At 45.1% G+C, this 16557-nt stretch overlaps 1 protein-coding gene across 1 annotated transcript in view; it reads left to right on the top strand.

The window, feature by feature from the left end:
- The first annotated feature begins 549 nt into the window (after nt 1-549).
- The window catches only part of LOC147879909 (Class II aaRS and biotin synthetases superfamily protein), an 88526-nt gene continuing 72518 nt past the window's right edge, over nt 550-16557 (top strand). The window contains exons 1-2 of the mRNA XM_087371544.1: nt 550-986; nt 1127-1203. Coding sequence (XP_087227670.1) covers nt 755-986; nt 1127-1203 — 309 coding nt within the window. The 5' untranslated portion in view covers nt 550-754. The remainder of the gene's footprint in view (nt 987-1126; nt 1204-16557) is intronic.

Here is a 16557-nt window from a genome sequence, read left to right as displayed (position 1 = left end):
TTAGTTGTAGCCTACAAGGGTCGATTAACGTTTTGCTTGGTTAATCTTCTTAAACTATAGGATAATATTTTAAAATGACATTTAAGAGCTATTTATTTTTGGTTTGGAAATTCACATTAACTTATGTATTATTCCTTTGAGCCTATTTTTCTCTCTTGGGAGAGGGGGTACATATTAGTCTTAAATGGATGCATGAGGATTGACCTCCAGGTCCTACTGTAGCTTTATGTTGATCTTAAGCTACATTGGAACCTAATCCCATGGTCCCCCCACTTTAGCCTAATGAGCATCGCCATTCATAATAGCCTTCACCTTAGTTTTGTTGGCCCCGCCCTCCGCCACCGTTTAATATCCCTTCCCTCTAGTCCAAGCGTGATGGATTCTGATTAATGCACCCCTCTCACACCTTAGGTTAATCTCAAGCTAGGAAATAGGAATTTGCATTTTTTGAAGGACCCAATACATGACCACTAACCTTAAACACAAGGATGAAGCTTAGTTAACGAAACAAAAAGATTTAAAGATCTGTAAAACACGTGGAAAATCAGGAAGATCAGTCTCCGCGCATATCGCACTACTACTAGGGACGGAGATTAGGGTGACTGACCAGTGACTGAGCGTGGGCTGGGGATGATATTTGATTAGCGCTGCCGCTCGCCCTCTCCCCTCGCGGCTATTGCTTTTGCTATATTAGCAGCAGGAGAGAAATAGCATTTGTGAACGCATTTTAGGCGATCAGCTTGTTTGAGTTTGCATGCTAAGGGCTGTCGCAGGGCTCAAAAGATCAGCCTGCAACAAGTTTTTAAGCGCAATCCAGCGTCATTCTTCACCTGTGAAGAGGAGCCGTTCAGTTTTGCAGAAGATGAGCTCCAAAGCTGGAGCAGATATTGTGGAGGACGGAATTAATGGGGAAGCGGAGCGGAAAAAGGAGAAAAAAGAAAAACCAAAGAAGGCACCAAAGGAAAAACAGGAGGTTCGAGCAAGTGGTAAATACATGCTCCCTTTGTGGGCCAAATATCGCTCTCCTTTTCATGGCTGTTCCTTGAGTTTGAGGATGAGTGCTTAAAGAGGATGTGATGATTGTACTTACTTGGTACGAAACTTCGATTTATTATTAAATATACAGGAAAGGAGGTGAAGAAAGAGACGAAACTTGGCTTGACAGTAAAGAAGAGCGAAAACTTTGGGGATTGGTATTCACAGGTTGGTTTTTACAATGTGATGTAACGGCTGTCTTTACGCATTTTTGTCTGCCCGGGAGCCCCAGAAGAGTGTGTACTTTGCTGGAAATTTAAAATTATTGCCCTCGGAGTTTATAAGAGGCACTGTCGAATACAATGCGTCTTTTCATATAAAGTTACTGATCAATGCATGCGAAAAGTCCACTGTGCATCTTGGAAGTTGCCCTCGTGCGTTAATGTGAGGGGACTTCAAGTCCATGAGCGTATCAGTCACATTGACCTAGACCAAGGTAATCACATGTTGATCCCGTAATCCTAGCACCGTGACTCATGGCGCCCAGCAGGCGTGGAAGTTTTGCACTAATAAGCTTCGAGAGGTTCAGCAATGCCGAATTGAATGACTAGAACTCTGTAAGCTTCTGTCAGATGATCAAGGTAACTGAGATCTTAGGGGGGACCCTTGTAGGAAGGTGGCGAGCTCTAGCAGATTTGATGTGCACGCATCGCATTGATATCCTGGTTGAAGTTCAGCAGGTTTGAAAGAGCCATGGCTAGTACATTAGGGGTGGGTTGCTCTTAAATCTTGTTAAACGGTTCTGGCCTAATGGTAGCTCTGGCTAGGAGGGTTTAATTAATTTACAACTCAAATAGAAATTTACAATCTTAATAAAAAGTTAGAGAGTACAACCGCAGATAACAATTGAAATAAGAGTAGTGAGAAAAATTAGACCTGAACAAAAGCTCGCTGATATCAATTGTCTTTTGAGCTTGGCCATATGTGTACATGTGCGAGCATCTTTTATACTGTGGTCTACAGCCATTGTTGGGTGCTAATGATGTTAGGGGATGTCATAACAGGTAGTCCCTGCAATGCTTGATGGAGTGTGGTTTCAACCTTGGATTCATCTAGATATATGTTTCTGCCATATTAGTGGAATGCGAATCTCACTTTGTGAAGTTTTTGTCCAAGTTGCTGCCTGCTGATATTTGCTATAAATTTTTATATTTCTTATGGTGCGTTGTACTATGAGCTCTCTTTCCAATTCCTTTTGCTTTGACTTACTCTTTGGGAAAGACTCTTATGGTGAAACTCTTGCCTCTTGTCCTGGAGAACTACCTGTATCATTGTGGAGGAGCTGAAGGCTTGTGAAGTCTAGCCCACCAAGATTGCATATGGGAGAGGACTCTCAACCGCTCCTCTGCCGCAATGGGGAGACGGCTCTACGCTCCGAAGGTTGGGCCAGTATCCCACTGTGCCCAACCAGTATGTGTCCTTTATCCTAGCATGAGACCCTCTTGATCCCAAACCTTCGGACGCCAATGAAGAGGCTGGCGCCCAAACTCCTCTTGGTATTGAGGGCTGGCCTGAATGAGACCTCCGGATAGTCACTGCCACACCCCATGAAGGCTTCTTGTCAATGGAGAGCCCTCCCTTGTAAGGGGGGCCTCAAAGAGAATCCATCGATGAGATTGCTGCCATTGGCCACTTTGTGTGGGGGGTGTTTATGAGGAGCTCTTGTATTAATAAGAGCTCCCAGGGCTCACAGCCTAGAGTGAGTCCTCGCACTAGTAGCTTGCCCTAAAGGGCTATGCTTAGCATCTCCAAATAAAAACAAACTCCCATAAATATACCTTTCAGAAATACTAGAGACTACCACATGCCCAATAATATGGATGCTATTATTATTTACACCAATTTTTTGACAAATTGCCACCAGTCTTTACATGACGATTTGGAGATCAGATATATGGAGCGTCGAAGAATGGCCAAAAATCTCTTGTTAACATGGTTGTGCCACTCCGACACGCTGGGGAGTCGTACATCTGGTTGGATACGAGTCCATTGACTATCTTGTAGAGTTGAGTCTCTCCACCGAATAATCCATATAATAAAGAGAAGCACCAAGTTTTAAGTGCCATGCTATTATTACTGCAATCGGGGGGACTTGATCCATTTGTAGACAACCCTGGCTTCAGTGTTCCTCGTGCCATCTTTGGAATCTTGCCCACAAGAAATTGCACTCTGAAGCATCGGAGCTATCCCATGCATCCCCTACATACTAGGCCGTGGCCAAGAGGACCTGGTTGGCCACCTAGTTGGTCCTTGCTAAGGAGAGTTTAGCCGAGTTTTAATACAAGAGCTTGCGCAGCACCTTTCTGGGGGAGTGACATTTCAGCGATAGAGTGGAAGAGATTTGAGAGGCTACAGGTGACTATGGGATCAAGGATGATTCGAAGTAAGCCCTCGGTCCCCCATTAGATTATACAGGTAGAGTTCGCCATGATCCCCATCTTTTAGACAGTGACATTCCTCCACAAAGTTTGGGCGTTACCAGTGGAGATTACCGAGGCTAGCATTGGAGTCTTCCAGGCGACTGGCAGAGAGCGGTATTGATACAACATGGTACGCACGGGTATCCACATGGTTCGGTAGTCATGGCATTCAGATTGACAGACTTCCCCCCTTTTAGTATAGCATGGATGCACCACTTGAGATGATCCCACAAGATGAGATCAACCGTGTCATACGGTTGGACCTCCTTTAGCTCCATACGTCTAGGGCTTGGGGGGGAGAGGAGTTCCCCACTAAGATCCAGTTCTACCATGACCACTTCTTGAGGATCTTGGAGCATGGTCTCGTCATCAGACCTCAGTATCTCTAGGATAGGGAGTCTCACATGCACTGAGGATCGCCATCGGGAGTTGCGTGTCTCATCCGATCAGCTAAGGATTGATGCAGGGAGAGCTGCAAGCATACCTAGAGAGCAGAGGATTGCACACTATGCCGGATGGAGGAGGTCGAGACAGAGGAGCACTTTCTATGTGTCTGCCCAGTCTACTATGAGATCTGAGGGCGATATCATTGCCTCTTTCAGGACGGGCATGGCTTTGGTCCGATTACACAGCTGATCCATTTTCCCGACCAAGTTTGTGTTGGGCTCTATCTAATTGAGATGCAACGACAGAGAGAGATACTGATGTGACAGACTAGAGAGCAGCAAGGGATGTTGGCACAGGTCACCGAGATCGACATAGCACAGACATGTGCTACATATTTCCATGCATTTGAGTTAGCTGCTAGGGAGGTTGAGGGAGAGGAGCTTGATGAGATGAGAGCATCATGGATTAGCAGCGAGAGTCTCCGCCACGATGCTGCCAGACGAGAGGCACACACTCCACATGCTACACGGAGAGTGACCATAGCACGCATGCTCGAGGTCCGGTCTATTTCAGCCCTCCTCAGAGGAGACCGTCAGAGACGAGGCATCACCCTTGGTGTAGCCCATCGGATACAGAGATTGCGGAGACCACTCCCTCCACCGCGTCGAGAGACAACTCCATAGACACACATATGAGAGCTTCTCACATCCCATTAGAGAGCCACCAGAGGACCTGGATATATGGAACCTAGGCGTGTACTAGGAGCGTTAGCTCGGAGAACCTGATACTCTTCTGCTATTTGGCTACTTTGTTATTTTGCTCACTAGCTTTAGCTTTCAGCAACGGCCTTAATGAGCCCTTTGCTTCAGCCCATAGCGGCTTGTATGAATTACTTTTTTGGTTTTGTACTTTGTCTCATAGGCCTGCGGGGCCTTTTGCAGACGTTAATACATCTTTCTTTCTTTCTTTCTAGCATAGGCCTCATCTGCTGCTCCGCTGAAATATCAATGCCAACGTGGCAGCCTAAGTACCTCGGTGTCTAACCTTGCGGGATCGAGCGGAAGCCAAGAGTGGCTCCCTAGTCCATGACCTGTTGAGCCTTCTTAGTTGCTGCAAGGAAGCCAATTGATTTGGTCTACTTGATCTTGGCCCCAGATCAATATACCTCAAGGGCACCCTAGGCACCCTTGAGGTTCAATGTGGTGTCGTCCACAAAAAGGGCCGTGTCATTTGGAAACATCCTAGAAGCTCGTCCTCCTGACGGATCAGTAGTCGTCTCAGATCTTAGGAACCCAGAGCCTTTGCCACAAATAGAAAAAGTTAGGGTGCTAGGGGGCAGCCTTGACATACTGAGCAGGAGAGGGAAAAGGCTGTGAGAAGTACAATGGAACTGAACAGGAGAGAGAGAGAGAGCATGCCTCACACACACCTCACTGAGAAGGCAAGAAAGGCACAAGAGGATCTCTTGATAAAACCCTGCTACAATTGGGGGAAGACCTCAGAACCAATGGGCTGCTCGAGAGCTCAGAAACAGCTCATCAACCAAGTGGAAGGGAGCACAAGGGAGTGGATGAACTGCTCGAGATGTGATATACACCTCTGCCAGGCCCTACAATGAGATGTGATATGCTGCTCCACAGATGGAAAAATGAGGGGAGGGGGGAGGCACATCTATAGCCCCTAGCCCCCCCTAGTCGGTCAGCCTGGTAGGGCACCGACCAGCTGCACATAAGGGGCCAACCCACCTCTACGGCTACCCTAAAACAGGGCCAACCAAGCTGCCTCTGCCCCTATATAAGGGGCTCACCCCTACCTACATATGAAGGCTGGGCAACAGCCCTCTAGGGCTGACCTGTCCTTGCTCTACATAGAGGCTGCTACGCAGCTCTATAAGGGGGCTGGCGCCCTCACCTAATGGCCGACCAGGCCTGGTGATAGTACCGACCCAACACCCTATACGAGGGGCTTTTGGGGCCTAGTCTCCTGCACCAAAGGCACCTCACAAGTAGATCCAAGGCCCTCTCTCTCTATGGTGACATAAGGAGATGTTGACCTCCAACAAAGGCCTCTTCTGTATGGTCCCCAATAAGCATCTGATTGGCACTTCGCATGTACAGGGCCACAACACCTTGAATTCATTGCTTCGAGAAGCCCATCCTCCTCAGGGTGCCCTATCATAAGCATTCTCAAAATCTAAGAGAAGGACTATGATGGACTGAGAATCCTCTCGTGCTTAGTCCATTGCCTCCCAAAAGTGAAGATGTTGTCAAGGATGATGCACTCTTGAACAAAACGTGTCTGCATGTTATATATGATGTCGGCATGATGAGGCCGTACTGCTTGGTGCCATTGGCGGATGTAAGTGTAGTCTCCCTCTTTCAAGATTATGCAAATCCATTGGCGGCTGAGCGACTAAGGGAGCCATCCAATATTAAAAATCTCTTTAAAGGCCAACGGTAGGGTAACATGAGTGCACTCCCAAAAGCACCTGAAGAAGGCCCCCCGGGGTTCGGGTATACTCTCTTGGGAACGTTTGCAATTGGAGGGCCTTGAGGGCTTCTGCAAGCTCCTCGAAGTGTGTGCATACACCGACTCCCTAGGCTGAGAAAACGTGAAGGGTCTACTTCTCAGATTGGAATAATTGTCTATAGAAGGTCGTGGTCATCGCCAAGGGTGAGGATGTGGCATGTTGACCACGAATAGGACCCCCTAGTTGATATAAAGCAGCTATTAATTAATTAGTTGGTGTGGAGGGGAGGGAGCCATGTGAACGGGGCTCGATTAATCACACAAATCCTAGGCGATTCGACCTAAGGCACTGAGGCACGAATTGCAAAAAAAAAAACTGTGTCTCACCATGCGTCACGAGATATAAATCTGCAAAATCTCCACAACCTTCCAGATGCTTCCTTCAACCGCCTCTCATGAGCTATAAAGGACCAGAGAGGGAGCAGGTGGGGATGTGGGGTGAGGGAAGGGGGAGGCGGAAGGGAGAGAGGGGAGAGAGAGAGAGTACTCGGGGAGCGACAGGCGAGTGAGGGACAAATAATTTGTCCCTCCTTGCGAAACCTCGAAAAGAGGACAGCAAAAAGAGGAAAGCATGTAGTCAGGAAGGGAGTACGCCTTCCAAGAAGAAAAAGGCTAAGCATCATCGTAGTTCTTCAAGTTCCTCTTCTTCTTCTAGCTCTACCTCTTTATCCTTATGGATCATCGAAGCCAAAGCATATGAAGAAGAAGAAGAAGTCAGGCAAGAGAGCAAAGACCAAGGAGTTTAAGGAAGGTGGGAAGTCCGTTAGGTACCTTTAATGGCCAGTATGGCCAGACAGAAAAAGCCATGCTGTTTATTAGACAGTTTGTTGCAGCTTTTGGCATGGAGAGATTTTCTAAGTCTTCAAAGCTGCGCATGGTTAGTGTACACCTAACAACAACAGCTAGTGCATGGTGGAGCGCATAGACTATAGCTGGCACTGCTCCAAGGAAGTGGAAGGGCTTCAAGAAAGCCTTTTACAAACAGTTTATGCCCAAGACCATATTCTTATCACCTGGGACAGCTTGCATATTGTAGGCCATCTTCTGGTGGTTCTAGTGATGCCCTATAAGCCATGGTATGTGCCTTGTAGGCATAAGTTTAGGCACTTAGATTATTTTGTGCCTTTTAGGTCACTTAGGACACTTAGTCCTATGTGACACCTAGGACACTTAGTCCTAGGGTCTTGGTACAAGTATCTTGTACTTTTTCTTTTCATTACAACTCTAGTTGACGTGACGGCAGACTCTATCGACTCTTTGCACCTTGCTCTCTCTCTATCATCTAACGATTCTACAGTGGTATCAGAGCTAGGCTTGACTTGTCTTCCTGCCCCCGGACTCTCATTGCTCCCTTCACCCCCTTCCGTATAGTTCGTACGACTGTACTCAAAGCTTGCATACAGGTCCGTACTGTGCTGTACATGTTCCGTACAAGCGCATGGAAGGTCTTGTACCTATTCCGTACTTGTCACGTCATACCTGCACGTGGAAGCGTACCTACTCCATACAACTGTCGTACAGTTTTGTACATCAACCACCGTACAGATTCGTACTGCTCTCTGTACCTGCATTTCGTACAGCCACCGTACCTGCTCTATATTGTGCTTCTGTACACCGTACAACATACCAGGCCCGTACAGTCAAGTACATGCATCCGTACATTGCATTGTACCTCCGTTGTACGTTGTACTTGCTCCGGGATTTGGTGCATTTTGCAGACAATTTGTGGACAGCAGTCCTAATTTTGCAGTTGCAAGCCTTGAGGCTATTTTCTTTGGGATTTGGTCTGGAATTTCTTGTTTGTTTGCAGTACATTGGGTCAGATTGCAGGACATTGAGTCACTTTTGCAGGACATTGAGCCACTTTTGCAGGACATTGGGTCAGATTACAATACATTGGCTCACATTTGCAAAAATTTCAGCAAAATTTGGGGCTTTTCTGTATTTGCCCTCATTAAATTTGGGGCTTTTGCCAGATTTGCTGTTTTTGCAGTGAACATTGCAAGATGATAAGTTGGATGGCACCAACTATCCGATGTGGTCTTATCTCATGAAACATATTCTTGTCGCAAAGCATTTGTGGAATATTGTTTCTGGGGTTGATCTGAGGCCAGCCAATGCTACAGTGGTTGCCTGTACTGCTGGTCCCTCTACAGGGGGTACTCCTCCTGATGCCTCATCTTCTAGCACTCCTGCTGCTGCTCTTCCAACTCAGGAACAGTCAAGATGGGATGCAAGAGATGCAAATGCACATTCATGTATTGCTTTATCATGCAAGAGAATCATTATTCCACACATCCGATCTTGCAGAACAGCAAAGGATGCTTGGGACAAATTGGCTTCTCTCTATTAGATTCACAATGAGGCATGTGTTGCATATTTGAGAAGGCAATTAGAGGAAGTCGGTATGAATGAAGGTGACTCTATGGATGCATACCTGACAAAGGTCAAGGACCTCATGGAACAACTTGCCAACATTGATTAGGTGGTGCCAAATTCACAGCTTGTCAGTACCACACTGAATGGACTGCCAGATACATATCAAGGTTTTGCTACAACCCTTCGATTAGTGGCCATGGGTAATCCAGACCACTATTCTTTTGATCAGCTAGTTACTTTGTTTTTGCAGGAAGAGCAAAGTCGAGCTACTAGACAAGCCATTATTCTTGATCATGCATTTGCTTCACAGCAGACAGGAAGAGGCAAGGCTTCCAAGCCTATGGGCAAGCCTAAATCTGCGCATAGCAGCTGTAATTCCTCCCATGCATCTAAAAATACAGCAGGTAAGTCAAAGAAGAAAAGATGCAACTATTCTCGCAAGCATGGACATGACATTTCAGAATGCAGGAAGCGCATTGCTTCGGAGAAAAAGAAAGCAGGATTGACAGCTAATGCCTCACATGCTATTGAATCCCATGAGTCAGCAGATGCTTCACATGCACATGCTCTTCAGGATGATTGAGCATGGGCTGTCCATTGCTCATTTGATCCCTCCAAAGCTGACGCACTCTTTACTGCTAATGACGCTCAGTCTTGGTATTTTGATAGTGGTGCCTCCAAGCACGTCACATCTTGCAGACAGTTGTTTCATTCTTTAGCAGATGCACCTCGAGGGGGGACTGTCACATGTGCTAATAATGCTTCCTATGCTATAAAAGGAATTGGAGATGTGCAGCTCACATCCATTTCAAGCCATCTTGTCACTTTGACTAATGTTCTTTTTGTGCCTGGAATTGAAGTCAACTTGATTTCAATTTCAGCAATTGCCACCTCAGAGTGATTTTTGATGGCTACAGATGCCTAGTTTATGATCTTCGTGATGACAATGCCATAGTTCTCACTGGCACTTTGCAAAAGGGGCTTTATCACCTTGATCATCACTCAGCTGCACTTTCTATTGAAGCATTTGCTATTTCAGATTCACAGCTTGCTGAAACTCATCTTTGGCATGAGAGAATGGGTCATCTCAATTATAAAGCTCTTGCAAAGCTACACTCACAGTAGATGGCAAATGATGTACCTCAAACTCACACAGTTTCCAAACATGTGTGTGAGGGTTGTCTTTTGGGTAAGATGCATCGGTTTCCTTTTCAAAAGAATTGTCCAAAACTTTCACAAAGGAAATTGCAGCTAGTACACAGTGATGTCTGTGGCCCAATGAGGACAAATGCCATTGGGGGGTACAAATATTTTATGACTCTCATTGATGATTTCACAAGGTATTGCTGGGTATATCCTTTAAAAGCCAAATCTGAAGTTTTCTCATGCTTTCAGAGGTGGCTGAATATGGTTGAGAATGAATCAGGATGCAAGCTTGTCAACCTCAACACAGATAGGGGGGGAGAGTATATGTCAAAGGAGTTTGATGCATTTCTGTCTTCACGGGGCATTGTTCACTCATGCACTACTCCTTACACTCCTCAGCAAAATCCCGTTTCTGAAAGGAAAAACAGGTTCCATGCAGGAAGCCTTCATTTTCACACATGAGAGTTTTTGGGTCTCTTGCATATGTTCATGTACCGTCTTAGCTGAGACATAAGCTTGATGACAAGGCAATCAAATGCATATTTATTGGTTACAGCCAGGAGAGCAGAGGGTATCGGTTATACCAACCAAATACTGGGAAGATTATTGTCAGTAGAGATGTAATCTTTCCTGAACATTCAGCTTCTCCTCTTGTGGACTGTAAAGCTAAGCCAGATGTTGACATGTTTGATGCCTTTGACTCTTGGTTACCTCTGCCTTCCTCAGAGGAAGACTTTGACCAGCAACATGAGCGTCCTGCAGGCCCTCCAACAAGCAATGATCAGCCACTACCCCATGCTCATTTGCAGGTTTCTCTTCCAGCACAAAATGATCCCACTATTCATGATGCAGTGATGGAAGAAAGAGCTGTCAATAGACAGCAAAGGCAAGTTCCTAGATGGCTTCTTGATACATTGAAGGACAGCAAACAAGATCAGCCCTTTGCTGCCCAGACAAGATCAGGGGATAGACAGATGCATGGTCACTTTCTTGAGTTTGCACTCCTCGCTACAGCTTGTAATGACGAGCCTTTGTGCCATAAAGATGCTTTTGACAGCAAAGAGTGGATGGATGCAATGAGACCTGAGTTACAATCCATTGCCAGAAATGACACATGGGAATTAGTAAATCTCCCTTCGGGCAAGCATGCCATTGGTACCCGGTGGGTCTACAAATTAAAAAGGAAATTTGATGGCAGTGTAGATCGACACAAAGCCTGTCTTGTTGCAAAAGGATATGCCCAACAACACGGCATTGACTTTGAGGAGACATTTGCTCCCACATCCAGGATTACTACCATTAGATGTGTCATTGCCATTGCAGCCCCATCACCATTGGCAAGTGCACCAACTTGACATCAAGACTGCTTTTCTTGATGGGGATCTGCAGGAAGAAGTCTGTCACACAACCTCTTTGCTTTGAGGTTGTTAATTCTGAAAATAAGGTATGCCGGCTTAGAAAAGCCCTTTATGGTTTGATGGAGGCACCCAGGGCATGGTATGCCAAAATTCATGCACACTTACTATCCCTTGGTTTTTAGAATAGTCCCACAGAGCCCTCTCTTTATGTCCGTGGAAGTGGATCTGATTTTTTAGTGCTGATTTTATATGTGGATGATATGCTCATCACGGGCCCAGATACTCAGCAAATTGCAGCTTTCAAGACTGATTTGCAGCATATTTTTGAAATGTTAGACATGGGACAGCTCCATTATTATTTGGGTATTCAGTTTGCTCATGTTGAGGGGGGTATCATGATGTCTCAGTCCAAGTATATTGGACAGCTCCTTGATCGTTTTCAATTCGAGGATTGCAAGCCAATCTCTACTCCAGTGGACCCTGGCTTCAAATTCTCAGCTCATGATGGGAGCCCACTATGTGATATCACTCTTTATCAGTAGGTTGTTGGATGCCTTATTTATTTATGTCACAGCAGACCTGACTTACAGTATCAGTATGTAGTATCTCAGCTCAGAAGATTCATGCACATGCCCAGTTCACAGCATTGGCATGCAGTGAAGAGAGTCTTCAGATATCTCAGAGGCACTTAGGATTTAGCCCTCTTCTATGGTGATCAGGGTTCACTTACCATGCATGCTTAGATGGATAGTGACTGGGCAGGATGTTCCGACACCGGAGTGTCACATACTGGCAATTTTTTGCTTGGCAATTCATGCATCTCTTGGCTCAGCAAGAAGCAACCAACAATTGCCACATCTAGCTGTGAGGCTGAGTACAGGGCAGCTTTCACCGCTACAGTAGAGTGTGTTTGGCTTCGACAGTTACTTACATATCTTGGTATTCGCCAGACATCCTCCACTATGGTCTACACTGACAGCCAGAGTGCCTTGGCCATTGCGCGTAACCCAGTGTTTCATGCGCGTACCAAGCATATTGAAGTTCACTATCATTATGTTCGGGAGCGGTTGTCAGCAGGAGACATAGAGTTGTCCTATCTTCCTACAGAGGACAACATAGCAGATTTGTTTACAAAGGCACTTCCTCGTCCCAAGTTCGAAGTCTTTCAACAGGCTTTACACTTGGTTCCCTTTGTTACGTGATCTGACATACCTTGTACATTCATAGGTGGCTATATCCTTTTGGATGAATAGTGCCACCATGACCATAAATACTAGGTATTCTGAGACGTTTCCAGAATACTTCAGCCCATCCCATGGAGGGGGGTTTGTAGGCCATCTTCTGGTGGTTCTAGTGATGCCGTATAAGCCATGGTATGTGCCTTGTAGGCATAAGTTTAGGCACTTAGATTATTTTGTGCCTTTTAGGTCACTTAGGACACTTAGTCCTATGTGACACCTAGGACACTTAGTCCTAGGGTCTAGGTACAAGTATCTTGTACTCTTTCTTTCCATTACAACTCTAGTTCTCTTTGCACCTTGCTCTCTCTCTATCATCTAACGATCCTACACATATGGATGCAGGAGATACAGTAGAGGCCTACAACCAAAAATTTTGGGATGCATTTTTGCAAATCACTTGCAACATGATGCATCCTAGACTATGTTATTTCTTTTTTTATGATAGTAGATACATTACTGAGTATACTTTGGACCTCGGTGGCAGGTGCTTTTTTATATATCATCCATGGGTGCTTTTATTTTAAGTCTTGCATGACTCATGAATCATGATCATGGAATTTGTGGATCATGATCATCTTTGGACATTGGATGCTTTCAAATTTAAAGTTTCAGCTTGTGTGCTAAGTTTAAAGTACTTCAACCTTGGTTGTGATGGAGTTTATGGTTTTCTCCTTTTATAGCCAAGAGAGAGAGTCTCTCTCAATAAATGCATCCTCCAACATGCATGGTGTGTATGGAAGAGTCTCCCATGTGGGCTAGGTGGTTACACACTCTCAATTGTGTGCGATAACGCTTGGCCACATTTTTTCACATATATCAACTCCCATATCCCAAGTCTATGATACTCCCTTGGTCTCTTCCCAATTTTATAATACGTTCAAACATCTAGGAGGGCAAGTGGAGGGTTCGCACAAGGAATCTTGCCACCTCATTCTACTATTCCCATTATTTAACTTGCACTCTTGGACCTTCTATACCTCCCCCACATGGGCCTATCCTATATGGAGGGAATAACCCAATATAATATCCATCTCCACCTATTTTATATTACTTCTCCCATGGACTTTGAGTCATATCTCACTAAATGCAGGCATGGGACCGCCTAGGTGGAGGCACATGGAGGAGCCATGCCACCTTAACATTTTATTAAACCTTGTGAGTGACTATCATGAGATTGAAACTGCACACTGTTGTGTTTTTAGAGGATGAGTTTGGGAATGTTCCTGGATTCATCTAGGTATATGCTTCTGCCGTATTAGTGGACATGTAAATTTCACCTTGTGAAGTTTTCGTCCAAGTTGCGGCCTGCTGGTATTGTCATAATTCTTTCTATCTTAAATGGTGCGTTGCTCTATCAGCTAGATTTAGACTTAGATGCTCGTTGGGGAGAGACTAAAATGAAAATGTTGACTTCACAAGCAGTTGTAGCTTGAATGAAGAGATTTTGGACTATCTTTTGATTAGCCTTCTCCTTAGCCTTCGTCATGGCTGAGTCTGCCCTTCACCTCCGGAGTGTCGACAGAAACTCAGTACGAAGACTTTGTATAAATGGATGCTCAAGTATGTGTGGGTGTGTGGATTTGTATGTGTGAGAGCATATTTTTATACTATGGTCTACACCCACTGTTGGGCACTGATGATGTCAGTGGGGATGTCATAGTAGCTAGTCCCTACTATGCATGATGGAGTTTATGGTTTTCAACCTTGTGAGTGACTATCATGAGATTGAAACTGCACTATGTTGTGTTTTTAGAGGATGAGTTTGGGAATGTTCCTGGATTCATGTAGGTATGTGTGCTAAGTTTAAAGTACTTCAAACTTCTAAGTTTCAAATTCTTGTAACGTCAAACTTGTTCATGACACATGTTGATTGTTGAAGCATCATTCAGGAATTTAGAATCATAGAAGCATGCATGATGCATTAATGCTTGAAGTATAGATAATTGTATTATGTATGATTTGGACTCTATTGATAATTATATTATGTATAAAAAAATAAAATTTTATACATAAATTGTACCATATTGCCGTTTCTTTCGTTTCCGTTTCAGTGTGGGCTGGAAACTCCGTTTCCCCGATTTTTAAGTTCTGTTTCGGCAGGCAACTATGCATCCATACTTGGAAGCATTATCTTTTGGGTGCAGACTTTATGGCAAAGACTGATCACCAAAGTCTGAGATATTTCTTGACTCAGACTAAGCTCTCTGAGAAGCACATGAAATGAGCAAACACGCTTTCAATGTATTGTAGGCCATTCTATGGGCTATCCATAGGTGCCACTCATTCCTTGGTATGTGCCTTGTAGGCCTAGTTACAGTAAGTTTGGTTAGTTGGTACAGTTAGTACATGTACCACTTAGTTTAGTTAGGGCACGCAGCCCTAGGGTTTTGTCATATGTTGCTGTACTCTCATTTCCAGCCCTCTCTTGGCATCTCTTGTTGCCACTTGGTCTCATTTTCACCTCTCCTTCATGGGTGAATTCTTCTGCTCACATTCAGAGCCTTTTCCGTGCTGTATTTTCGGGCTACATCTGAGATTCGTCAGCTTTTGGAGCACCTGTTGAAGTCGGTTTTGCACTTGGAGGCCTACTGCCACTTATAGCCACCGACCTTGGAGTTTGGAGCTTGTTGAGCCCTTTCCTTCTCATTTGGCTTACCTTTGCCTTGGACTGCGAGTACCCTCCATTAGATCACTCTCCTCTCATTTCTAAGTGCCCTCCTCCTTGTGGGAGCACTTCTCTTGCTATACTCTAATTTCCACCCTCGCTTGGCATCTCTTGTTGCCACTTGGTCTCATTTTCACCTCTCCTTCATGGGTGAATTCTTTTGCTCGCATTCAGAGCCTTTTCCCTGCTGTATTTTCGGGCTACATCATTGGGTACACCTTGGGACAGCAGAGTCTTTTGCATTGATAAGCTTTGAAGCTTGAGCGGAATATTGTCACTTGATTTCTTTAGAGGTTGCCTTCCTCTCATTTGCTTTGCTAGTTGGTGCATTTGCCTTGAATTTCATCACCATGACTAGTGGCCAGGATGATTTGTTTGGGATGCTTGGCGTTGAGGGCAAGCTTGATGGCGCAAATTACCCCATGCGGTTCACCAGGTACACTTGGATTTTCGCCTTGAAATCCACATCCGAAGTTTCTACATGCTTCAGGCAATTTATTGCCTTGGCTGAGAATGAGAGTGGGCTGCACATTGCTTACCTTAGTACAGATAGGAGGGGGTGAATATATGTCAAAAGGAATTTGCTGTTTTTTTGGCCTCATGTGGCATTCATCATTAGTGCATGGTGGCTTACACTTTGTAACAGAATCTTGTGGCTGAGCACAAGAATAGATCAATGAAGGAGACGGCTAGGTGTATATTGAAAGGAAAGCACTTGCCTAACAAGTTGTGGTTGGATGCCATTATGTGTGCTAATTACATTTTGAATAGATGTCCCACAAAGGCATTGAAGACCATCTCACCTCATGAGGCTTGGACAGGTCATAAGCCTAGGATTACTCACATGAGGACTTTTGGATGCTTGGCATATGCCCATGTGCCATCTCAGACACGCACCAAGTTGGATGATAAAGCTTTCAAATGCATTTTTAGTGGGTATAGCTTAGAGAGCAAGGGCTACAAGCTCTACTAGCCTTGCACGGGAAAGTTTTTTGTAGGGATCTTGTATTTGATGAATCCTTCACTATGCCTTTGCTGGACTGTCAAAAACAGCCGGTTGTTGATGCCCCATATCTCTTTGACAGTTTGATGCCTTTCTTTCGATCGGAGGATCATGATGATTTCTCATCTGAGGTTGCTCCTCCTCCATCTGTTGGTCATTTGCAGCCACATGTGCAGCATCATATTCAGCCTCATTTACAGCCTGATATGCCTCAGCTTGATCAGGATATTGTGCATAGGGCTCTTGACAAGGAAAGAGCTGAAATACATGCCCTGAAAGGTCCCGTGTTTGCTCCTTGACACATCAAAAGACACCAAATAGGATACTCCTCTGCCAGCCCATACTAGAGCAGCTGTCCGGAAAGAGCATGGTAATTTGGTTGCTACAGCATGCA

This window comes from Dipteris shenzhenensis, chromosome 33 (genome assembly GCF_047967505.1).
Source record: "Dipteris shenzhenensis isolate YYH24624 ecotype China chromosome 33, Dip_SZ_1.0, whole genome shotgun sequence".
NCBI classification, from domain to species: Eukaryota; Viridiplantae; Streptophyta; class Polypodiopsida; order Gleicheniales; family Dipteridaceae; genus Dipteris; species Dipteris shenzhenensis.
Note: the sequence above shows the minus strand (reverse complement) of the source record. Positions and strands in the feature narration are given on the sequence as shown.